Source organism: Podarcis erhardii (assembly GCF_964252035.2).
Source record: "Podarcis erhardii genome assembly, chromosome: 1".
Lineage (NCBI taxonomy): Eukaryota > Metazoa > Chordata > Lepidosauria > Squamata > Lacertidae > Podarcis > Podarcis erhardii.
Genome location: NC_138497.1, coordinates 67,789,786 through 67,816,974, shown reverse-complemented (window position 1 = coordinate 67,816,974; position 27,189 = coordinate 67,789,786). Strand labels below are relative to the sequence as shown.

The 27,189-nt window shown below is 40.1% G+C and overlaps 1 protein-coding gene across 10 annotated transcripts in view; it reads right to left on the bottom strand.

Annotated features, from left to right (window-relative positions):
• PPFIBP2 (PPFIA binding protein 2) overlaps nt 1-27,189 on the bottom strand; it is a 100,150-nt gene that overhangs the window by 40,780 nt on the left and 32,181 nt on the right. For 6 of the 10 annotated variants that reach the window (XM_081834611.1, XM_081834608.1, XM_081834614.1 and 3 more), the window contains exons 4-5: nt 8,808-8,900; nt 2,949-3,062 (exon numbers count right to left, since the gene is read on the bottom strand). In XM_081834611.1, coding sequence (XP_081690737.1) covers nt 2,949-3,062; nt 8,808-8,900 — 207 coding nt within the window. Of the gene's footprint in view, nt 1-2,948; nt 3,063-3,464; nt 3,724-8,807; nt 8,901-15,734; nt 16,245-19,353; nt 19,471-19,789; nt 19,913-27,189 lie in introns of those variants that run through there. The other 4 variants (XM_081834618.1, XM_081834609.1, XM_081834616.1 and 1 more) reach the window with 4 other exon arrangements.

Below are 27,189 nucleotides of genomic sequence, written 5' to 3'. Positions count from 1 at the left end.
GAAGCATGCAACTTGCCAGGAGGGTGACTGTTTGAACACTTAGTCCCTGCAAAAAGAGCCAAAGACTGATTTCAGACATACCTCACCAGTGCTTAGACCCAGAACTTTCCTCTGTGCTGAAAGTGAGACCTCAAGCATAGCAAAAAAGGAAAAACGAGCATCACTGAACATGTGCACAGCACCTTCCTCTTACCACCCAGAAATCCTAACTAGCCTAAGATACCAAGGACTAAGGGACAGCACTTTCATATCAGAAAGCAGTATTTGGAAATAAAATACAGCAAACATCCAAGACGGTGCTTATTTAACATTCTTTGTATCCTGCCTTTCCTCATGGCATGCAAGGCAGTGCACATCGGGTTCCCAGGCAGCCTTCCATCTAGACACTGAATTGACCCAGACCTGCTTAGTTAGCTGATGCAGCTGCCTCACGTGCTTTTGGATCATGAGTGAGACCAAATGGAAACAGAGCTGGATATCAAGTAAATTAGTAAATGGTTGTGATGATCAAAGATAGGGTAAGGCTTGGCCCACATGTCACACTGAAACCACGGTTAGTGCACACTACTGAGAAGCTCTCACTCTCCTCCACTGCTCCTGCCACATGGCTGGGAAAGAAGTCAGAGCCCCAACCTTTACAGATAACCAGTTGTTTATGCTGATGAATGCATGTATGTTGTCTGTGACATAGATGTCATGAAAGTGTCACCATTTGGATACTAACACTTCGACATCAACTTTGTTGGACTTTGTTGGTCATGTTGTGTGGATACCTGATTATCGTCTTCCAAAGCGACTATATTCCGAAGTTAAAAATGGAAAGCGTAATGCTGGTGGTCAACAAAAGAGGTTTAAAGACTGTCTCAAGGCAAATTTTAGAAAATGTAGTATAAACACCAACAATTGGGAAACACTTGCCTGCGAGTGCTCCAATAGGAGAACAGCCTTTACCAAAGCTGTAATGGGCTTTGAAGACACTCAAACTCAAGACGCAAGGGAGAAACGTGCTAAGAGGAAGGCACGCTTGGCAAATCCACAACGTAATCAACCCCCCTCTCAGAAACCAATGTCCCCACTGTGGAAGGACGTGTGGATCCAGAATTGGTCTCCACAGACACTTACAGACTTATTGTTAAAACCGTGTTTATGGAAGACAATTTTACTCGGCTGTGAGTGATCGTCAAAGAAGAAGAAGAAGACGACTAATATTTTGAGGACTGTGCAGTTTGTGCCTTTTTGTTTAGAGCACAACAGCCCAGATTCAAGAACGCTCATGGCAAATGCCACAATTGAAACTAAACTCCAAAACCAACCTGATGTGCAATGAGAGTTGGCATGCTGAACCACAGTTTGTACTTGCAACATTGCACTCCAGGAAATACTTTGCCACTAGCATCTTTGAATCCATATAGCCAAGCCTGGAGACTATATATATACACAGTATATATTTATAAACATATTGCTGGCAGTTGTATTTGATTATGTGAGTCAGTCCTAGCTTGAAGAATATCCCAACTAAAATGCCTGTGGAGATCTACTGTTGCTGTACGGAAGAGAAACAGAAGATAAATTCTACCATGTATCAAATTGTGTGTAGGAATAACGACACCTAACCTTTAGAGTGCTATACAAATATTCAAGCCGCCCCACCTACCTTATCTTGTAAGTTTTACATGCAAAGTACCATGCTGAGTGTGTCAGTATTGCTATCCTCATATTGAAGAGACCATGGCTTGTTTAGGGCTATCAAGCGACTTCAGGGCAGTGAAAGCAACATGCAATTTAGATACTTCATAAGAGAAGGTCATGGAGGGCTTATTCCTGGTTTTTGTTTTAATGCAACTCACCAATTTAAATAAAATTTCCCTTGCAAATGATGATATTACCAAACACATTTTCACTAGTGTGCTTTTATGGGATGCTTCACATGTTCCAGAAAAATGTATTTTTGAAGCATGCTTGCCACATATTTTCTCCAGTATATGAATCATAGAACTGTAGAGTTGGAAGGGACAACCAGGATCATGTAGTCCAACCCCCTGCAATGCAGGGAATTTTTGCCCAACGTGGGGCTAGAACCCATGACCCTGAGATTAAAAGTCTCATGCTCTACTGACTGAGCTATCCTCTAATTTATGTGAATGCAGGCATATAGGAAACACATGCTTGGGGGCTTCAGCACAGGGGCCAGCTCCCAGTGTTGGAGAAAAGCAACTGGGATCTCCTTGTGCCAGGATCCCAGAGTGTGATATACTTCTAGAATCCCAAGATTATAAGCAGGCCTGGAGACTGCAAGGAACAAATCCTTCAGAGTTTGTTTTATGTATTTACTGTTGCTTTTGTTCTACTTAGCAAGTCACTTCAAGTTGCAAAGACTGACCCCTCTTTGTCTGCTGCTTAAAGGTGGGATGAGCTAGGTCTACCATCCAACTGCTTTTGCGAGCAAATGGCTGCATATAAGGAGACCTTCGGACACAGGTGCTCAGTTAAAAATAATGAATATCAATTAAAACACTTAAAACTTCCCAAATTTGATAAAATCACCCATTATTTAAACCTCAAACCAAACTCTGTGAAAACAGCTTCTGAGCCACCCATTTCATTAGGTTAACCTCTACAGCTATATAAAAAAAGTACATCTAACCAGTTTAACAGGTTTTCAGCCACATCCAGCCCTCTTGTTGACTTTTCTTTGTCACACTAATGAAGAATAATACACACAATGGTATCAGTTTACACGCCTACTGGTCACAGCATTATACGCCTGAAATACAGGACACCACACACCAGTCAAGAAAGCAAAAGCAACTCATAAAAATTGATTTGTAAGGAGGCTAGAGACATATCTAATTCCAGCCTATTTGTCTCGAGGGACTATAGAGCCAGATGTGTACATGGAGTCTGCTTATTCACAAAAAGCTTCTTTATAAATCCCACACTCCTCCTACCTGTTGAAGCATCTCTTCGGTAGCATTAAGTTTCAGCTGGTGCCCCTCAAGGCAAACTTCTAGATCTCTGATCTTTTCTCCTTGTGCCTCCACCTGGTCTGTAAGGACGCTCACCTACAATTGAGGACAAAAAGGGAACAGTCATAAAAAGGAAATATTCCATACTTTCAGGGATAAAAGCCATTACTGTTAGTAATGAATCATAGCTATATGCACCCACATGTGCTGGCCACTCTTCCTTATAGGGTGGTGGCATGGAATAATCTCTTCATGTTCTCTAACAGCCGGATAAAATAGATTTGGTTTAAAGGCAGCAACTAGCTGAACCAAGGTCATCTTGATAAGGTTCATCTCCAAATAGGGATTTGAACCCACTCCTTCCCAAGCTTCAGTCCAACATACACCACACTACACAGGCTTTTTCTTTTTTTTTAATCCCCCTCAAATCATTCAACTAGTTACTAAGTGACTTTAAAATGTCTTACTCTATTTTCAAAATGACAGTTTGCTACTTACCTTAAGAAGTCACTACATCACACTTTGAAGAAGAAAAATACCAGCAACATTTTTAAAAAATTAAAAAAGAGGCATTTGGAAGGCTAGAAAAACAAACAAATGCTGATGTGAAAACAGAACACTGAAGATCATGTGCTAGCATTTACAGTAAATAATCCTTCAAAGGGAAAAAGCCCCTGAAGAATCCTGTTAATATTTTAAGTGGGCTTTGAGCACGCACAACCCTTTCAGCTTCTGCCAACACTTCTCTCCTTAGAAAGGGGGAAACGTAAGGGAAAGAGTCTTGTAGGAAGCCAACCAATTATCTTTCTCCTTACGAGAGCACAAGAACAGCTTACCTATGAACAAAGCTTTCTGTGACTGTTTAAAAAACGTAATATGCAAAAGACATGTTTTAACATTGGCAGTGCTCTGCTTTTCACAGGTTCAAAGTATTACAAGCTTAAACATGAATGCCAGAGTTTAGGCACTGAATTGTTGGGAATGAATTAGTAACAATTCTCAGGGAGATCCAAGAATGGTGTCACCCCACAGCTACAGAAAACAACATGAACTCTTTATTCTGTGAGAAGAAATAAATAGCAGCGGAACCCAATGGTAGCTAATATAATTGAAAGAAACAAGCAAGCAAGCAGACTTTGTGTGCCTTCTGCAAATCTGGATTGTCAGAGGCTTCCCTGGGCTTCCCACCTCTCAGAACTAACACCTCCAGATTTCTTTTAACCAATTAAACCTGAATGTTGGAATAATCTGGACTGAAGAGCTTCAAGGACTTGATATTCTTTTCTGCCTCCTTCTTTGTTTGAGAAGTTTGCTAACATAAAAATTGAGAAAGAAATATTGCAGTGGTATGCGTCAGAGACACACCTTTTGTACTTCAGTAAAGTACATAATTGTAGGTTTTTCCAAATAATCCAGATTTAGGGAGAAAGCAGTTGACTGTGTAGCAAAGCAAGCCCTGTCATATCTAAAACCAGCTGCCTTCTTCTTCTTCTTTTTTTAATGCTAACCTAGTTCTACTTTGCAAAGGAAGAATCACCTCTTGTGATTTATAAAGATTTTGCAAGCTGAAATAGAGACACCTCCACATTTTGAGGTTATCCACATGCCAAGAGCCAGGATTTGTAGGCACACAGGCTACAAGTTCTTTTTTTTAAAAAAAAAAAATCTTATATTTATGCTGTTGTGAAAACAATAACACAAAATGAGTAAGATTATTAATTATAAGTGAGCAAAACCATTATCCCTTAATAATCACTTAACAATAATGTTAATAACCAAAAGCTCATTCAGAAGATTACCGGTAATCTTCCTACCTGCTATAATCACATGTTAAAACATAAAGCACCGTTTCCATAAATTCCTTAATCTATCCCGTAATACATAAAACATATCTATTTTCCAAAGTAGTGATTGACAAATATTATTCCATTATAAATCCATAGCGCTTGTTTGGTTTGAAATCCCTTACTATAATCAATAGATTTCTACCATTTTTCCAGTCTTGTCTCTTCTTTCTCAACCTCTTAGAAAATATGTTAAGTCGGCTTCCCAGGTTTTCCCCAACCCATTCTTTTTCTTTGGTATGGTTTGTAATCTCCAGCATTTAGCATAAAGAGTTCTAGCTGTATTGACCATATAGGAAACCAACTGTCATTTGACAGGCTGCTAATTCTTTCACAGGTCTGCAGAATTGGGGTGGCCAGCATTAAGGTAAAGAGATGCCTGTGCCCAGCTACATTACTTCTAATGAATTGCATCTCTGCCAACTGAATGTTTTCCTGCTTTGTGTTGTATGGAATAGGCAAATAACCCACAATGGAAGCCTGTATGTCAAAACCTCATAGATATCACTTCTCAGAACTGAAATCTGCTTTGTCCATGAAGAGCAGACAATGTCGGGATTGGCTCTTCTGGATAGAATGCAGAAGGGATTTGCATTTAATTAGGAATTCTAGATTCTTGCCATAGTTCCCCTTTCTGAACCCCAAAATGATGCCTGCTGCATTAAGAAGTAATTTCATGGAGCTTGGATTCCAAGTGATGCCCACAGCAGTTTTGGTTGGCCGCTACAATAGAGGAATGTTGAAGAGAGAGACACTTGATTTTGCAGAGTAGCCCTTCTTTCTAAGGCTATTTCGGTCTATTTCTAGGGCCCAATCGGTCTAGGCGGATGCGAAAGATTCTCTCCCTGGTACTTTGCAAACGTCTATATACACACAATGTTCACCTGCAATATGTAGCTGACTAGCCAGAAATATGGGGCAAACATGTGGCAAAGCTATTGCACTAGAGTGAGCTTCCCAAGGCAGACTTTGAGAATTTCAGGGCTGAGCGGAGATTTAAACCCAAATCTCCTGTGTCCATTAGAAACAATGCCAACTAAATCACAATGGCATTACTTATTTAGGAAGCCAATTATCCAAAGTTAAGAGTAATTATACATAAGCAGCTTTAGTCTGGAAAAGCAGCCAAGGGCAGTTTTGTCTCTTGGTAAGTAGGAATATATTTGGGGGTGATCCTGTGCTTGGGACAGCATAAAACCCTCTCTCCCACCTTCAGCAGACCTTTGAATAGAAACAAGGGGAGACATTTGGTGGTATCCAGGGGAAGGGCCCCAAGTTCTCTGAAATGTGAGGGTGGTGGTGAATGTATTCTTTACTAACTTTGATACAGATTGGGCTGATTCTCTTATTCTTTGTTTTAGTGGGCCCATTTCCCAAGTGTGTGTTGTCAAGTTGCCCCTTCATTTTAAAACAAGAGACAGAAAATAAAACACTAGTCCCTGGACCACTTCATTAACCAGTTACAATCCCCCCCCCCCCAAAAAAAAACTACTAACAATGAGCATCTGCCTCCTCATAATCTTTGGGTAGCATTTCAGCTCCACAAACAACTGTAAAAATGTTCACATATTAACATTTTGAACAGCCCTACTTGTGCAACCTGAAAAGGGGCATCATATTCGAGTTCGCAATCTACTTTACTGGTGGGCCAATTTCAGTCTTGCATGGTCTGTCTACTATTTTAATACATTGGGAATTCCCTGGGTCTACTGGTATATTGTTTTTCCCCCCTAAAAAAAATGATCTCTTAACTCATTATTGCTTAACAGTTATAATTAAGGCATAATCTATATGATGTATGTATGTATTCTTACTTCAAATATTTCTATTCCCTTCATGCCTCTTGAGTAGTAAGTATAAACACCTATTAAGACAAAAGCTGGTCAAAAGGTCTGTGTCCTAGTAGTCATTACATCTTATACTAAAGGAATGACAACAATTAAACAAGCTATAAACATTACTGCAATAGTTTCTTAATGAACCATTTGCGATACTTGAATCACACAGACATGCTGCAAGCACTGTAATATTCTTCTCATAAAATACCATACTCCTCATTTCACGGCTTTCGACAATGGCCCTAACTGGTGGTATGTATTATAATCAAATTCCTGAGAAAACCTGATGCATCAGCTTAACCGTGAAAGTTGCTTTGCAGCAATTAAGCAAATTATCCAAGCAATGCACATCAATTACCCACTGATTTCTGTATGTTTGATTAATGAACAAAATGCACAATTAAGCCAACTGCTCGTAACATGAACATCAAGGACACACACGTTGTTTTCTGTACTTTTGAATGGGTAAACAGATGCACAGGAACTGATAATACTCATGGAACTCACAACTATGATCAGATCAGATCATCTCTTCAGCTAATTGCCCTGAATATGCAATGCCAGTGCATAGGAAGGTGAAAATATTCATGAAAATAAGATACCTTATCTTACTGGGTTTATTTGGATTAAAACAGATGAACACTTCAAGCTTGCACACCACACGTACATTTTGTGTTCTTCCTGATCCTGAAGTTATGTGCATCTGTGTGATATTATTTTGCCATGTCCTGCTTTCCTTGCCCATTTATTCATAACTCAGCTATGAGCCATTGCTTTCTGAGCAATGATGATGCTTCTGGGACTGCCCCATACTTCTCAGTCACAGTGCAGACTGCATGAGAGTATCCTGGTGAATTCTTTCACTCTCCTTCACTGCTTATGTTTGGGTGTTGGGGAGGGAGAAAATAATTTATGCATAACAATACAAAGAACACCCAACATGGTGACTTAATTTCAACACACATTTCAGCCCGTCTCGTAGAACACCAGTGCATCACAGTACACAGCTTGTGAGTTACATTCCCATAATGTAATTTTTGTGTTGGAAGGTAAGGGTGTAGACTGGACATTGTAACCAGCATAAGAAGCTGTTCTATTTTTCTAGAAAAAGAGGTGCTGAACATCCCCCTTTTCCTCTTTCCTTTCCTTCTCCTCTCTGTTTTAAGACTTTGGACTGAGAAGCTCTTTTTCTTGTATAAAATGAGAACCACCAACCAAGTTTGAGAACAATTGTACATTTAATTTCAGTCAAAAGTAAGCAGGGGAACAAGAGGTGCTACCATCAAACATTACAGCCTGGAGTTTCTCACTCAAATTTCAATTTTTTTTAGGCTATGCAAAATGGACTGATACTATTTTCCTACTGCTAAACGCTGAAGTGAGCTTTGTCCCAGCTTTGAACACATGTTCCTGGCAGAGACAGATAAAGAGAGAGGCAGCAGCCAAGCAGTTTCAAGACACTATTAAAGGCTATGGGGTCACACCAGGTCCCCCTTAAAAGTCAATAGCCCATTAGGGATGTGCTTTTTTGTTGTTGTTGTTTTTTGTTACTGTTGCTGATGTCTAGCTGAATCCACAATCTATTTGACCCAGAAATTTAGAGTATAGAGACCTGGATAGCTCAGTTGGTTAGACCATGGTGCTGATAACACCAAGGTTGCAGGCTCGATCCCTGTATGGACCAGCTGCATATTCCTGCATTGCAGGGGGTTGGACTAGATGATCCTCAGGGTCCCTTCCAACTCTACAGTTCTATGATTCTAAGGTTTTCTGCTCTTTCAGTACTTAAATATTTTAATATGTATGTGTATCTAAAATATGTAGAATTTTCAGACAGGAAATTGAATTTAAAAGTTGACACCAACAACTACAATAACTAACAGTTGCTGCAATTAACCCCCAAGAAACATAGCATAAGGCTTTTATTATATTTCAAATAACACTGTTAAAAGAATAAAGTGAATTCAACACCACACAGGCCAAGACCAAAATTCTTTCATTTGAAGTAGGTACAGGGATTTTTAAAAAATAGTCCTTGCCCTGAAAAGCAGAATATTAAATACATGATATAATGATATTCTATTCTCCTGCTTTTCACAATGAGCAACAAACACGCCAATAAATTCCAAATGCAAATGGTGATGCTATAAATTGCGTACCTGAAGTATGAGAGACTCTTTGTCACCCTCTAGTCTTGTCAGGCGTTCTTGATAGGTTTCATTACTGGCAGAAGTATGGTGATTCACCTGGGACTAAAGAGAACAACAGGTTAAGATTACAAGTAATTGAAATGTGATTGTATTGTTAGATCTTGCCTTGAACTTCAAAGCACTGTGTAATCATCATAGCTATAAGAACATGCCACAAATGTATCACATAGCTTACAATTTTCTCAGCTGACAGTGCAGTCCTAGCCATGTCTACTCCCAGGTAAATGGGGTTAGGACTGCAGACAAAGTCTGCTAAGCCACAAACACTTTGCAGGATTTTAAAATGAAATGTGAGTTGGAACCCCTTCAATTTTCTAGGATATAATCGTGGCAAAAGTGAAAACATCTTCCCTTTCCCCTCTCTACACCCATATATGAGAGAGAGAGAAGGGGGTGGTTAAGGGGGGGGGGAATTAATTGATCCCAGCTGTAAGGTCAGTCCACTGCCACCCATCCAACTCCAGCATATTTCTGGAATTCCACAAAAGACAAATCAGATCCAAAACTCAGTGAGCTGTCTGCTACTTATTACCCTCCTGCCTTCAAAACAGGAAATGCACATTTTTTAAATATGTAAAACAGACATATTTTCTAGTTCAGTTGCCTTTAAACCTCTGCATATCCCACCTATTCTTATCCTGGTCCTGCCATCGGCTGCTGTGATGGGTGAGATACCAGGGCAAAACAGGCAGAGACATCAGAACCAGGGAAGAGAACAGAAGAGAGAAGACACAGCTACGTTCTCTCATTGTACTGGGGATTTTTAATTATTTTTTTTAAGGTACGCATCCAGGCCTGCAAGGTGGCAATCCTACCGTGTTCTTCAGATTCACTGTTGACGAACAATTAATACACCCATTACTTCTTCCCATGCACTGGAAAAAGTATTGTACACTATATGAAAAGTCAACAGTTCACCCTTATCACAACAAAAGGAAAATCGAGCAATAAGAGTGACACAGTTCAATGCAATTGCTGAATTCTTTATAAAGAACATTCCTTACATTCCAGTATGTGGCAAAACACATACAAACTCCCAGCACAGCTGAAGATGCCACAGCCAAGATTTGAAAGGTAAAATGAGTTAACCACCTCTATTCAGATACTTATTGAGTATGTCAATGTAGAGGCCACCTTTCCTCCAAGGAACTCAAGTTGCCACACATGGTTCTCCTCCCTGCTCCATTTTATCCTCACAGCCACCCTGCAGAGGACGTTAAGCTGAGACACAGGCCACCCAGCAAGTTTCATGGCTACTCAGTTGAGCCTGTCCTCAAGACAGTTTTGTGCAGGATCAAAAGGCAGCAACAGGCAGTGCCAAGAGGGCAGTATCTACATACTTACCTGGAATTAGAGTGTCTTATTTCCTTTCACAACGTTCTTTATGATCGGGATATAACTTTGCTCAGCATATTCCTGACCTCCGTTCATTAGGTAGTCAGACCTAATATTGGGCTGACACATTTGACCCAGAAAGTTCATAATAGGATGAATCTATAGGATAAAAGCCCCTTGGTGCAACAGAAAGGTAGCTTAAGCAACTAGAAGAGCGGGTGTAATTTGTACGTTGAAATAGGTTTTGCCTCTCTCAGGACAATTCATTAAATTCTGGATAAAGATTCATCCTGCATTAAGCCATAAATAGATAATGTATTACAATGCTTCCTGCTCTGATTAACGCTTCCAAAATATCTTGGGATCGAACTACATCAGCCAACATCCACATCAGACAGAGTAATCCAAGGAGAAAATATCAGCTCTGCCAAAACATCAGCTGCTTCGAGGTTTAATAAGAACAGACAAATGTAGTCCAGACAGGCTCACCTACTAAGCAAACAGCTGCTCTGTCTCAGACGGCATCTCTTAAGATACTGGCTCTCTTTATGGCAAACATAATGAGAAGATAAAAAACATAGCAATATGGCCCAAGGGTACAGGCTTGTAGATTATGATGGAAGCAAGTGCTGTCATGGCTCCCCAAGAAGAACCTCCTGTGGTCATTCACCTGGTAAAGGATCACAAACCCCAGAAACATTTGGTTTTTGAACTTTTTTAAGTTTTGGCAGCCGTTCACTGGCTGTGTTTAAAGAATGTCATATTTGAAGTGTAGACATTTTCCTTGAGCAGTATGAGCTACACAGTTATCCACACTTTTCCAAATTAACATGAAAGCTTTCACATATGGCTTCGGAATTGCGTAGATTGTAGGAGGAGGTAGGGGAGCAGTGGACAACTGGAGCAATCATCCCAGGACCTAGAGCTCAGAACTGGAACAAGGGGAGGCTGGTATCAAGAGGCTCCAGAGACAATCTGGAGTGGGACAGGTTGCCTAAAGTCAAATACATGCCCTGGAGAACTCCAAGGTTATTCAGAAATGTGTTTACAGAGGCAGGTGAGAGAGACATTGCTCTCTAAGAACAAGGAGTACTGGGCATCTGCAGGACTGGCCCAAGACATTTTTCTGCCTGAAGGCTGAACAAAGCACCCAAGATGCATAGTGCCCAATGCTTGCCGAGTTATTTTGGCACCACAAACGTGACTTGCGTGAGTGGAAATATAACAATATATTAAATACCTACAATCCGCTGCATTTTCAATACATCCAAAAATCGGCTACCTGAAGTGGCTGCCTTACTCTGCACCTAAAAGTAGGACCTGGGTACCTAACACAAAGAGCCAATAAATTATGTGTGCCTGGTAGAAGCCCTTTCATCTCTAACTTAATGTGCAAGAAATTCTTTCCAAAAGCCTCTAAAACAATTCAAAGGGAAAACATAACTTAAGAGGGCCACTGTAGAGTTTTGTGGGGCATACTGCAATTTGTGTGTTGGGTGGACTGAGGGAGAAAGGTATATAAGGTTTCTGCAGTGTTCAGTGCTTTTTTTTTTTTTTAAAAAAAAGAAAATAGATTTTTCTACTTCATTTATCACCCACCTTTCCTCCAACAAGGGGCTCAAAGGAACATATCCCCATTTTATACTCACAAATGACCATGTGAGGTAATTAGGAAGAAGATACAAAGCCTGTGCATTAATTTTGGGGGAAGTATTACAAGGTCTGAATGTAAAAAAAGAATGTAAAAAGTAGGAGACCAGAGAGAAGAAAGGTGCCCCCAAGTTTGCAGATGAAGGCGGGGACAAATTTTTACAGCATTTTATGGGAACACAACATGGTAACAGGCTAAATGTGGAAGGAAGCAGGAAGGAGACATGCCAAGTTTCAACAACACTACTGGTAGCCTTGCATAGCCTTGTATGAACAACTGTCATGAAGAAGAACTCAAAAACATTCTTTCCTTAATTCAACTAAGCACAAACAAGGTTGGTTTTCCACACAGCACACATGCAGGAGTTCTTTGGTGAATTTACTCAGATTAGTTCCCTTTTTCTCCCAGGCTATTCACTGCAACTGTATCGCAAGGACTGGTTGCTTTGTTTGTTTATGTGAAGCCATTATATTCCATTTGGAATACTGAATAATAGCTATGTGATGATAAAAGCAACTGCTTGTGCAGAAAAGTGTAGCTGTTGAGACATGTTCAATGTATTCTGACTTTCTTTTAAATGCAAACTGGCAGGTGGAAACAGAGCAGAGCCAACAAAATGTAGTCATCCAACTATTTGTTCAGTAGCTCAGCCCTACAGACCATTTTGAAGACTTTGGATTTAGTTAATCTGCACTCATGTCTGGAAAAATATCAAGAAGAGAAAAACTAATGTCCATTGTTGCGGACCACTCATTTGAATGTGCCTACTACACAACCAATTTCTTCATATTACAGCAAGCACTGGATTTTTAAGAAATTTCTAGGTATACATCAACTTGTTTGTAATACTGATGCTTCCAGTAATGGGCTTACAGTATTTTAGATGTCCTGGTACATGCAAGAGCTCCATGATGGGTGGTGGGTGGTGGAGTTATGCTGAGTCCTTTACAAAAAGTGAATGGAGCAGCACTCTGACGTATCATAGCCCAGGTTTCCGGATGTATCACAGGCCAATCATTGTTCAGAGCTCCTCTACCCTTGTCTATCATCTGCTCTGAACTCAGCTTCATTAGTTTACTTCTGTCTCCAAAGGTGTGACACACTCTTCAAGTGGAATCAGAGCCCGAACCATGACATTCCAATGGTCTATCAATTCAGAGAAAACAGAAAAGCTGAGAGTTTGAAAATCAGCTTTAAACTCTGCTGATTCAAAGGATTCTGGTTTATTCTTCCTTCTTTTTCTGCTTCAGATATTAAAACAAACTGTAACTTAGCTGAACAAACCATGGCTTTACATTAATAAAAGTATCACCATTATTCAAATCTGCAGTCTTATCCTGCTTACTAGAAGCCACAATTTCTTTAATGGAAAGGAGATCCATGGAAATGGACAAATGCATATATAATTTAAAACAAAGTAATGAAGTGCTTTTTGTGGCCAATTTACATCACCCCCTTAAATGTGAGTACACATATAACCAATCCCTCCCCTATTTGTCACCAAAGCCTCTTTGATAAGAGAGAGAAAAATCAACTCTTCTTGCTTTATGATCAAAGAATAGAGGAGGCTGTTTGTTTTGGCTCCAGTTACTTGTCCCTTTCGCATGCTGCCACATGACCAGTGCCCAAGATCTCTTGACACTGGACTTTGAACAAGCCTCTTCTTGGCTGGAACTGCTTACAAGGAAGGGGTGTTTTGTCATGGACATTTGATAGGAGTGCTACAGAAATCATGAATGGCACTTTCAAGCAAGTTCAAGTAGAGCAACCATAAGCCCTTAGATTCTATGGCTTATAAAATGCAAGTAGGTTCAAAGGTTTGGGCAGCAGAATCATTTGATCAACTGGATATTTTAGCCACTTCATACTTTTCCTCCTGCCTTACAACTCACCACTAAATCATTCAGCAAACCTGGCTCTGCACTCTTGCAATAACAAAACTGATGTTATGCCCGTTTCATTCCCCCATCCCGTGAAACTAGAGCCAGGTTTGGCACATGCGACTGAGAACTGACGGGAGCCCAGTTCAGTTCCTCACCCTTGCTGCTCCCCACCCCCCACCCCCAGCATCTATTGGAGGAAGCAGTGCTTTTATTACCAGCCAAAAGAGCATCAGGTTACCACCGCAGTTGGTGCCCAAGCATGCAACAGCAATGGGATCATGTGGCATCAGAATGAATTCACTGCACAGCTTTCTGCAAATGTTTTAATTACCGTACTTATCAAAGGAGCTTGTGTGAGCACAATGGGAATCAAGTTTTTTCCTGGGAGAAATGCAGAAGTGCCTGGAGCCCTTTTACTGCATTTCCTCATTTTATCCCCCACGGGACCACAACATAAGTTCTGTCTTTACTGCATCCCTCCGCTGTCCCGACAACCATTCTTTAAGAATTACTATTCACAGGCATGTTGCAATCAGTGTTCTGCACTTTTAAAACCCTCTACATATAAAGAAGCTACTCACAAGCTACTGACATTCCATCACACTTCCATTTCCTCAGAATAAGAGCAGAGACTCCACAGGCTGTTTTAACAGAGTACCGCGCACATATTTAGCAAACTGTGTTTGGATATAATCCCAATTACGCCCACAGTCTTGAGAATGAGTTCTCCCACAAGAATGTTGAACAGTGTCAATGTCCTTTCTGCCACAGGAAACCAGAGCTTAGTTTGCAACCATAGTCCGGCTTTCTGAAAATTTGTTTAGCTGAAGAGAACCAATATTAAGATCAATTTTGTGCAAATGCTGTATGTCCTACTTACTATGAACCTTCACCACTTAGCTTTGAAAATATATGATGCTAAATACGTAATCTGACCATTTACTTTTGGAGCTAAAATCAGACTTCCTACATAAATAATAAAATTTGCATTATTTTATCATTCAGATACATATCCTTTAAAATATTAACTGCCATTTCTTGTCCTTTTGAGTCTCCAGAATGGCAGACCTGAGGCTGCTATCCTGTATCTACTTAGCTGGGAGTAAGGACCATCAAGCTCAATGAGCTTTGCTTATAAGTAGACATTCATAATATTGCATAGTGAAACAAACTTCCTCAGTGCAAAAACTCAACTATGTAATCCCAGTTCATTTAAACTTCACTTTAGTCATTAATAGAGCCAATGATAAATACTGCACTTTGCCAAGGCTGTCTATTATTTTCCTTAGTACACAAAGGCACTTGGAAGAGGAATGTTGCAGTACTACTTAGCATTATTCCAACTGAGTAGTGATATGAATACTCCTTGTGAAGTGTATTTCACTGCAACCTTAAGCACATTTATGTAGAGAGACAAACAAAAATTCTTCAAGAAGATAAAGAAATTCTGCCTTATGCTACCCTTGCTACCCCACATCCCCTATAGATAAAATATAGTTAAGGTGCTTCTCAATACTGGATTTAAATTAGTCACTACAAAATTAATATGATCATTGTGATCTAAATGCAAAACGAATTGGGAGAAACTGATTTCAAACCTATTGTGGTCAATGGGATTGAATTATTTAAAATCCACAGGTTAGCTTGCATGTTTAAAAGCACGCAACTATAGTATATGTGCAAACATTAGACAAAGAAAGAAAGGGTTACCTGAAAAGCTGGTAACATGAAATGCACACAGGCATTTTTACCATTAGCTGTGAACTAGGATCAGATCTGAAACCCTCTTTGGACAGTTATCATTGAATACCACATTAAAACAGTACTCAGAACACTCCCACTGTTCTTTGTAAAGACAAAGGAATATTGGTTCTCTCCTCAACCCCTGTCCCATTTTCAGACTGTGGGACAAGCCATAACTTCCCACAGAGGTGGAAAAAGTTAATGTATTCCATTTTCTCTACCCACAAAGCTGTTAAGTAACAGAACTGCAGAAGAGTCACTTACCCTCTTTAGCCACGTGAAGTGTTTGTAAATATCAATCTCACTCTCCATGCTTCGGGCCCATCTCAGCAATTATATTCCCTGGGTTCAGAGCTTTGTTCTGGAGAGAGACCACAATCTTTCTATCTAGCGCTCTCCCCAACTCACACTGAGTTTCTCTACCTCTAGCAAGCTGGATGTCTGTACATATTTGACTTAAAATTGTCCCCCGGGCTCCTTCTAAACTCTTCTGCTGAATGTACACACACAACTGTACAAACTTCAGGCAGCGTCTCCCCACCTCCCCAACCCAGAGAGCATCTGGGTTTTTTTAAGCAGAGATCAGTCATCAACAGGCAGTAATATCATTCTAAAGGCTTCAAAAGATGCATAATGCCAGATGGTCTGAGGGGAAAAAAGAGAGAGGGAGGGAGGGAGGGGGAAAGGGAAGCTTCTGTAGTGCAGTTGAAAACTGCAGTGAGAGTGTTCCCTTTTAATGGTAAAATAACAAGCTAAAAATTGCTAGGCTGTCATAGAGAAACTATTTTCAAGTAATGCCTTCACTAGCTTTCTGTTTCAAGAGTGGCTGGAACTCATTACCCAAAGACCCTCTATTTCCTGTCTCTGTTTTACTCGTGTTTATCAGAACGCTCCTCAGCTTCCCAATTTATTTAAGGCTGAGACTTAGCTAAAAATAAGCCCTGCCGTTTGAGAACTGCTGGTTACTCCATTCTCACAAAGGCACAAATATTTTAGGACAGCCCCCTTCTGCACAAAGCCAAGTGTTCCTTGTACAAATTTCCAAGAGGGGGCAATGCATCAACAGATTGCAAAAATACCTTCAACGTGTTTACATTTCCTGGCTGAAGATGGAAGCATTCAGGAATTGTTGTAGTCACATGAGGGCACATATCAAAGCAATGCTTAAGGTGTGCTTGTTGCATTTATATCCCGCCTTTTTCTCCAAGGAGTTCACATGGTTCAGCCCTCCTCATTGAATCCCCATAACAAGGTGGGTTTCCGTTTGTCATTTTGGTTGTGTCCCTTTCTTCTTCTCTGCAACAGCATTAGCTTTGGCTCTTGACCCATGTAATACTTGAGAGGGGGAAATGGCAAGTGAACATATTGCATGCCTAACAAGCACTTAGCTGCACCTCCCCACCCACCCCTAAAATGTGTGCCCGTTGTGCTATTTTCCAATAAAGCTCAAGAACATAGCCAAGTATCTTTAAAGCAGGCAGACTGTGTCTATTCTTTTGGAAAATATATCATGCCATGTCAGACTACTATTTCATCCAGCTCAGTACTGACCCACACTGACTGGCAGCACCTCTCCACGGCTTCAGAGAGGAATCTTTTCCAGTCATACCTGGAGAAGGTGGGGATTTTATCACTTGTCACTCCCAAAGCATGAGCTGTCCCACTGAGCTATCGGCCTTTCTTAACAGAATCCCCCAAAGAAACGTCTACATGAAGTAAGCCACCTAGACTAGACATGCTTCCTATGGGTAACTTGTTGATCATGGAAAGAAACTCCCATCTGCCACAGCAAAAAGTGCCAGCTGCTAGGCCCCCTTTTTCTTAGGGAGATGTCTAGGGGTGCTTCTTCAAGACAGGAAGTCACAAAGATCTGGGGTTTTGGAGGGAGGGGCAGATCAGGTCCCACACATTCCTGTTTTCAGCCATGGATATTCAGAGCACACCAGAAAGTATCTCTGTGGTGATTTTCTGCCTCTATCCTCAGTCGATCTTCCCCCACCCCCCACTCCTCCCCATTTGTCTGTTCTGGGCACGTGCACAGTTTATTTATATACCTGTGCGCAGATGCCTTTTCTTAAGCAAACAACGAATTTCCAAGAGCCACTGTTACCAGTTTGTGTTACCATCTTTCACAATGGCCAAAGGCCACTTGACAAAATGGGGTGGGAGCTGGCAGCAATCTCCATCTCAGTGTCTTGCTCTGTGCAGCATCCATGAATGGGGAAAATGCACACCTTGAAACAGAAGTACCCAAACAGGAAGCAAACCCCAGAGGGTATGCAATAGCAACAGAATGGCACGAGTTTTTCCATCTGATCACTTAACCATGACAAAAAGGTACTCTTGGAATTACAGCAATGCTAGGCACTGGGAACAGTCAAGCATCTTCACAACAATATCAGGATTGTACTACTGAAGTTATTAAGAATGGCTCAAAAATAGCTACCCCAAAATAGTACCCCCACAGGAAGCACAAGATGTGAAAGACAGCTTCCAGCTTGTCCAAGCCGTGGGTTACTTGATCTGGCATGGAATTCTATCTCCCCCAAGCAGTTTCCAACTACTGTAGCTTCCTCATCCAAATCTCACTATGGGCCAAACCAAGTATTATGTTCAATACATAGTTTAATGCAGGGTCATTTTTTCTACTTTGCATAACAGAAGCAGCAACAGCGGGGCCTAATCAGAATCATGGCTGGTGGCATTTTTAAAACCTCCGACACAGAAAGACAGAACTGCTGTCTTAGCTACTTCTAAATCTATATAATATATCAAAAATGGGGGTGAAAAACTTAAGTGTGGGTATATTTCAGGCATGTTGGTATGCAGTAACGTACTATGACAGCATATACAAACATATGCCCCAATGAAAACCTACGTAGGTCACTTAAAACAATCTCCCCAAGACCACCCATACTGGTTTCTATTTCAACAAATTAGACATCCCACAGACATTTCAATGAGTTTCAAGCCTTGAGGACAGCAAGTTCTGGCAGACTGCCAAGACAGCGTTCTCTTACCACCCACACATCATACCACCATTTATGGTGAGAGGAACGCCTGCTGTAAAGACACCTGAGCACCCTAGTCAGCATGCGTCTCAACTTAAAAACTAGGGCTCTCCATAGGCAATATACCCACGACCATCACCACCAATGGGCAGACTGAGAACAGGCTTCAGTTCTACAAACACTTCTATACCCCTCCCACTTCTTCACTTGTGGGTTATATACCTGAGAGAGCCAAGTAGATCCCATGATCTAATAAACACAGAAAAATAATAATGTTTGTTTCTCCCAGGGTGAGGAGCCTGGGGCAGGGGCAGGGGCAGGGAGAGATTACGTGAGCCCAAAGCCAACTGCTACTCTCTCCCTGGGCATAATTCTCAGTGGAAATGGCAGACAAAAGGAAGAATCTGAACATGTCCTAGAAATTAAAAGCACTGGAATCTGTGTTTTTGGACAGACTGGCGAAACATGAGTAGGACCACCAAGACCACACTATTAGAAGATGGTAATTTATTTATTTTTAAAGAGAAGTTAGATTCTTGACTAGTTACTTCATCAGCTAAGCTTTACAACATGTATGTTGTCGGTGAAAATCTCCTAGGTCTTTAGTTAAGCTGACTGTACTTCATATGTGCTGCGGCTCTGAAAGCACTGGTTACAGAAGAATTTTCTTTGATTGGCTTAGCACTTCCCCCATTATCCTACCACACTGAAGCACACCACTCAAGCCCAGTTGTCCCTGGCCAGAACCAGGTCCCCTCCCTGAAAACAGGCAATAAGTAATAAGGGAGAGCTACACCATCCTGTGTGCTAGCCTAAACACGTGAACACTAGCAGCCCTCGTCAAAAACGGTGTTTTAAAATATCTAACATACCTATTTCTGGTTCAACAACTCCTTCCAGATTTCATGTAACTGCACCTTGATTTTCTCCCTGCACCTTCTTCTGAGCCAAAAAGGAAATTAGAAATTCAGAGGCTTTTATCTGGCACTCCTGTTAGTGCCCTATCGGTTAGGAATGTTGATAAAGTGCATTCCGTTGAGTCACATGCTACCTGAGTCTTAGTTTTATGTCAGGTTTGAGCTTTGGCCCCATGTAAATGCAAGAAAAAATAAGTTTAAACAAACTTTAAAACACCCTTCTCTCTATTTAACAAACTGGATGGTGTGAATATTGTCTAAGTAAGATCTCTAGGAGTGATTGAAGCCATCCACCTTCCGGTCCATTCATTTTACTTTGTCCAGGATATAAAGAATATGTATTCTCAATTATGAAACACAGTGCATTTATTACTTGGCATTATATACTTACAAATGCAGAACTCTGCTGAAAGTAGACCACTTGCTATGTTGATTTAATAGTCCACTTTTTGTTTAGAAGTGTACGGTTTGCCATCTCTCCATGTCAGAAAATAAAAGTAAAGCGTCACTGTACAGACAAACTATTACTTCCTGGAACAGAATCGGAAGAGTTAACCCTTGAGTTTACAAAACCAGTGGAACAAGATCTGCTTCTTTTTCCTAAGTACACACACTGATGAGCTCCTTCAAGGCATTTTAGACATTTTCATCACTTCCTTTTTGTTCTTCGTTTGTTGCTATGACTTTTTAAATTTATATACCACCACTCTATCCTAAAATAGCTCCCACTATAAATATAAAAGCAGCCACTGCATTAAAGCCACCTACCAACTTTGCTCCAGTGCTAATATTTCATTGACATTTTTGCAAACAAGGTCACATCAGAAGAAAGCCAAATACAGTCAAATAAAATCCAGCATGTTAAACATATGAAATACTTTGTGGAATAAAGAAGTCTGTACTGTCCCTTTAAAAACCTGAAGAAAGTTAGCCAGATAAATCTCTCTGTAGAAAAAACAAGTTCTACAGAATGTGCACTCTCACAGAAAGCAACATTCTGCTATAGCTTCCCTTGCCTTTAAGGAGAGCTTTAGTTGATTAAATGAAAAAGTGGGGGGGGGGGAGCTTACAGGGAATGAAGCATTCTCCCATATACTCTGGATCCAGATTCCATGTCAAGCATTCAAGTTTACAGTGGTACCTCGGGTTACGAACAGTCCTGCTTACGAATGCTTCGGGTTATGAACTCCACAAACCCAGAAGTAGGTGTTCCGGGTTGCAAACTTTGCCCTGGGATATGAACGCAATCCGCTTCCAGGGCCATAGGAGGCCTATGTAGGGAATGCGCACCAGGTTAAGAACGGACTTCTGGAATGAATTAAGTTTGTAACCCGAGGTACCACTGTACAGTAATGTGACAAGGTGAGCCTAGAAACTGTAACCCGTGAATCCACCTTGACAGTTGAACAGGTATGTTTCCCACGGCAAACTTTATGTATGCTTCTTCAAGTCCCATGAGAAAGGTGGGATATCACAGACTCACAATTTTTAAATACATGATCTAAGTCATCTAGTCTCCACACTCATTATAGGGATTTTCTAATTACAGCATGAGTGGGAAACAACCAAGAACACTAGTAAACTTGGGTAGCTACATAATAGCTTCCCAATATCTTTAAAAAAAGAAAAACGTAATGTATAACTAAGCATATTCTTACATTTTTATCACACCCCCCCACACCCTTTCTTTAAGCAGCTCTGGGTGCAGAACAATGAAAAACCACTATCAGAGATCTGCATAAAACACTACCAAACTAGAAATACAGTGCCTCGTGTTTCACTACTTGTAAACGAGAACATATTTAAACGCATGTGATGTTTTAATTGCAAGCCCTATTACAGCTTATTTTGTCCTGTCTTCCTTTTTTCCCTTTCCAAGCCTGCATGATTAAAGTAGACTCAGATTGCATATCCTGAATGAATAATAATAATAATAATAATAATAATAATAATAATAATAATAATAATAAATTATTTATATCCCGCCCTCCCCAGCCGAAGCCGGGCTCAGGGCGGCTAACAACAATAAAACAGTACAAAAGTACAGCACAAACAACACTCTAAAATCATTCATTATAAAATTAATTAAAAAACAGAGCTCCTCTAGCAGATGCAGTAGATTTTGGGATATCTAATGTGTGTGTCACTGAACACCACTACTCTCAATACACCACTCTGTCTTCTCAGAAACTGTAGCAGTAAATGGTACCTGCCTCTGACTATAGAGGCAAGATTAAAGTCATGGTGTTCAGGCCACAATTTGACAATCTCTACTATTTATTTAGGTCAGAAAGTAAGGACTGCAGTAACTAAAAATACCAAGTTATTATTTTTTTTATATATAGAATAAACGAAATCCACATCACTAAAAGAAATGTGCTACTTTTCAGTTACAAATTTACCTGAAGTTAAAAATGTGTCCATGGGTTTTGATTATAGGGCTAAAAATATTTCCAGCATGAAAAAATTATTTCAGGATGTGAGTTTCTATACATTTTTTTTAAAAAATGCCCCAAAGATTGTATTTTTGTGCCAGTGCACTGCTGTACAACAAGAGTACAACTTCAGCACTATTTTTTTCCTTGGTAATTTTCATACTAGAAACATTTGAATGCAAGACAATGAACTGGTTTGCATGTAGTGCCCAGTCAAATCATGGCTTAACATGTGTGTCTTCTTGCAGCTGCTGTCCTCCTCCCCAGTCCTGCTGCTGCACCGTTGCAAGCTAAGCCATGGTTTGACTTAGCATGTTGTCCAAACCAGGGCTTGTGCTTTGTCTAGACAAACCATGAGCTGTGAAACAAAGAACACTTGAATGCAGCTCATGGTTCATCTGGAGGGAGACAAATCATGAGCCCAGGTTTGGAAAACACACTAAACCAAGCAGCAGGTGTGCAATGACAACAATCTCTTCTTTGGGAACCCCATGAACTCACCCTTAGCCATGGTTTGGCTAGCCTTATGTGCAAACCTTCTCATTGTTATAGCACTAAATCTGATTGGAACGTATGTTAATATCACTGAGCACATTGGAAGCCAAAGCAGAGTAGAAATGAGCAAACTCTCCACAGATTAACTTGGACATTTCCCCCCCAAAATGGAGGAACTCGAAATAATTTTTCCAAGTCAATCTGAGGCCTTGTGCACCAACCATCACTGTCTCCAAAAGTTTCTGCAGCTCAGACCACTTCCCATAACACACTTCCCCTTCTATTTACAAGTAATTGTAGAAGAAAGAGAAGCAATGACACACAGGGAAATAAATGGAGAGACACCACTTTCTTAATAATTGGGCCCTAAATAATAATCTGTACTTTTATGCATTTTTGTTCAGAAACACTAGAAATGCAAGATTCCTGCCCAAATTATAGGTTTGTATATTGGCCAGTTTAACTATGCATTATATTTTTTGCATCGACAGTAAGATTAGTATATAATTACATAGCTCACTTCAGCATTCAAAATACTTCCAGGAATGGCTTTTTGCGTCTTTTTTTTTTTTAAAAAAATAAAGTATTCAAACTAAAGGTCACTCTGGAATTGGGGGTGAGAGGATATTCTATTACATCTTCTTATGCAAACATAATTCTGATCCAAATCTTTCTTCTTAGCTATACTTTCCAGAGGAGTTCTAAAGTATTTTATCAATGCTGCCTTTAAGAATGCAGCATCAACATTTGCAAAATTAAAGCCATGTATCATATTATGTCAATACCAAGATCAGGCAATTGATGCTTCAAGGTGATTCAGTGGTTTGCTCCAAAGCAAATCCTTAACTGCAAGGAAAGTAAAAAACTATTGTCATTCATTTAGTAGTAAGATATTTAAGAAGGACTTTTTCCATTCTTCAGTGCCGTTAGAACTAGAGCACTGTATCCTCATCATTTTTTAAAAACTTACAAAATAAACACCAATACCAAATCTCCCTCTCCCCTCAAAGTTGTAGAAGTATTCATAGTGCACATTTAAATACGTTTTCAGAGTAGCAGTGGTAGCTGTAAATCCTTCATTAAGACCGAAAAGTCAACACTGAGAAATTTAAAGTCAGTTGGAGGAATAGTAACGAAGTATAAACGCTAATGGCCAAAATTGTGGAAACCTTTAGGAAAAGTTGTATTTTTGAAGTTTGATGGCTAATAACATCTCTTAATTAGAATAATACTATGAAATTAAATATCACTAGAAATATAATTTAATACAGGATATAATGCAAAAAACTGTTTAATTATCTTTATTTTATCAAAAGTTATAGCCAAATAAAGAAGTTATACATAGAAAACCTTGATAAAAAGTATTGCATAGCTTCTCATAATTTCTCTTAGTACTTTGTATGGTTATCTTTTGCCGCAATTATAGCCCTACAATGGCGTCCCAAGGAGTGAACCAAGGATTTTGCATCTGTCAATTGTGCTTTATTCAATGGTTGCTTCTTTAATCAGATTCACAGATTTTCTGGATTCAGGTTAGATGTTACATCGCTTTCTAGATGACCAACCAATGCTTTTCACTCTGTTTGTTCTAGGTCAGTTTTCAGTTATGGAAATCCACTTCTTACATAAGGCAGCTATGCTTTCTTTTTTGAGTTATTAGGCAATAACATTTGATAGAATAAAGATACTTCGGCAGAATTTGTTGCATCATATTCTGCATTAAATTATCTTTCTAATGGTATATAATTTTATGGTATTATTTTGTGGTGTTATTCTAAAAAAGAGTGCTGTTATGAGCCATCAAACCTTAGAAATACAACTTCCCCCAAAAGTTTCCACTAGTGTATAGTTCAGCAGACCATGCCAAGAATGGTTTAGTGTATAATTTTTAATGTTAAGATTACTACCCACTTTGTGATCCCTCACTGCTAAAATATTTAGCAAATAATTATGTCATTGTATCCAATATCAGCAAGTAACCAATAATTATCTCAGCCTGGGTTCTGTTGTTTAGAAGCCTAAAGTATTCCCAGAGATAAGTGTTATTGAGTGAGCACACACACAGAAACAGAGACACAGACAGTGTTTTCACATATGAATACATTTGGATACAATGACTTAATACTTCGATGCCATACAACATTATAATATAGCTCAAAGTGTTGCATAAACAGAAACTGTCAACTTCCTACTCTTGTTCGGAAGGAAAACTATTTGGCACAGTTTCCCAGATTGCTGTTTGAAATAAATGCTGTGCATCCAGTCCTCCATATTTTGTAAAAGAAACACTTCATTTTTTTCCTCATTCCATCAAACAGAAACCACAAAAAACAAGATTATGTCCACAGTAGGTTTTTAATTCTAGATCTTTTATTTTATTTTTTTGAGGTTCCAGCACCTCTCTGCAGTTTATTTACTGACATGTATTTACTTACATGTTTATTTACTTACACATACCATCTTAATACAAGCCTTCACAAAGCAGCTTGCAATAAGTTAATGAATACGAACTTCATTAAAAACAGGGATAGGGGAACTTGTGACCCATTGAAGGTGGTTGTCAGCCCTAGGTAGGTGTGATAGGAGTTGTAGTTCAGTAACATCTGAACTACAGATGTTCAAGAGACCCCTGAAATGCCTAACCTACTTAAACTCAAAAGACTGGTAACTGGACAAATCGATTTGGCAAAGCTTTAGGCTAGACTCCTGAAATGTAGAGCTTTGATCCAAAATCCCCTGTATGTAACTTTGTTCTTGGGATACTGTCACTGTCAGGGAAAAGAGGGGACTTTTGTCCATTCTTCCTTCTCCCTGCAACGGGTGGCGCTGTGGGTAAAAACTCAGTGCCTAGGACTTGCTGATCGTAAGGTCGGCGGTTCGAATCCCCGCGGCGGGATGAGCTCCCATCGTTCGGTCCCAGCTCCTGCCAACCTAGCAGTTCGAAAGCACCCCTAAGTGCAAGTAGATAAATAGGGACCGCTTTATAGCGGGAAGGTAAACAGTGTTTCCGTGTGCTGCGCTGGTTCGCCAGATGCAGCTTCGTCACGCTGGCCATGTGACCCGGAAGTGTCTTCGGACAGCGCCGGCTCCCGGCCTCTTGAGCGAGATGAGCGCGCAACCCTAGAGTCGATCACGACTGGCCTTGATGGGCAGGGGTACCTTTACCTTTACCTTCTCCCTGCAACTTCCTCTGGCTCCTGAAAATCTGCTTTGGAGGGTTGGGACCTTGTACTGGAGGCTGCAGGAGAAAGGGGGAATTGGGATTCCACTGGATCCTTTCTCCAGGGGAAGCCTCTGCTGGATAGCAGTACTGTCCACAAATGGAAGGAGGTCTTCTCTCCATGAAAAGGTTAGGCAGGAGACAACCCTACATCCAGCCCTCCTTAAACAAACAAAAAAAAGGCTCAGAGGCCAAAACTGCCTTTGACAATATGGACTGGCCTGTAATTTAAGCAGGCAAGCCATTTTTCGCTTTTGGTAGAAGTGCCAATCTGTGGTGGGCTGGGCAATGTGGTTAGAAGCAAGTTGTACTTTCCTCCCAAACAAGGCTTATTTGCACAGTGTATGAACTCTAGATTCAATACCTCAATTCCAGCACTTGCAAGAAGAAGGGACAACAAACTGAACACTCATATTTTCATTACTGACATTCTTTTACTGAAAGGGATGTATCAAGTAAGACAAAGATTGCTTTCTCCAAAGCCAATGAATTGGACTTTATTGTATGTTAAGATCTAAGGAGGCATGTTTCTTTCCTAAGGGCACTTCATATGTGTATTGCAATTTTTTCAACAGATCGCAGAGACTCTGGGAACATCAGAATTTGGACCAACTCCAAAACATACACAACTGCTTTCCAATGAAGAAAAAAGGGAGAGGGGTTGTGTTCTGTGAGAAGAAAAATGATTGAATGAAATGGGTACCTGAATGTTTGTTCTTAAGCCTGACAAAACGGAGCCACACAAGGGAAATTTTATTTGCAAAGCAGACGTTCTGGCAACAATAACTTGACTTAGAACAACAAGAAAGGATGACAACACATGTAGTGCAAAACCTTAAAGTGGACTAAACCTTGAAGTGGAGTCTCTCTTGAATCGCTTTCATCAAAGCACACCTTCACATTGGCTTTGAAGGGATTTGTGTCAGATGAGAAGCACACATTGACTGTAGAAAGACTACATGGCCTAATCAGGAAGTATCAGTTTACGATTACTGAACTCAAAAGGAGAAACTGAGGGCACTGACTGAGTAATCAATAGCAGAGCCACAGTCTTTAGGGCAGGAAGCTGTTGTATTGCCCACCTTTCACCACAGACACAATCATTAATGGGATAGAACTACATATTTGCTAAAGATACGAAGTTAAGTACGTCATACAGTATTTCTAATTCAGATGAACAATGGATGCCAGTTAGGCTGTTTGAGTTTTAAAGAACTGTAATGCAACACTAAGAATGCAACTGGAAACCTTGACCTCCAGATCGCTTGCTAACTAAACAGATTGCAGTGGTTTTCAGACTGCTAGCTTGTCACCACATTTGAACTAATGACCTACAGATGAAAGGTACAGATGGAAAGGTGCTATTTCCATTCTCCCCCTAAACATGTAGTGGTTGGATGAATGTATAAAAAGAGCTGGGAAGGAAAACTTCTTAACCACTAATACTGAATTACAAGTTTGTTTGTTTTTCAAGCTGTAGAAGTGGATGCAGGAAACTAACCAGAACCTTGATTGACAGGAAACATCTGGGAAACATATTTGGAGATACCTTAAAGTACTGTAGAGAAATCCATTTTATTAACACCTAAAAGATAACTCTGTCATATTACGTATATATGATGATAAAGGTAATCTCAGGAA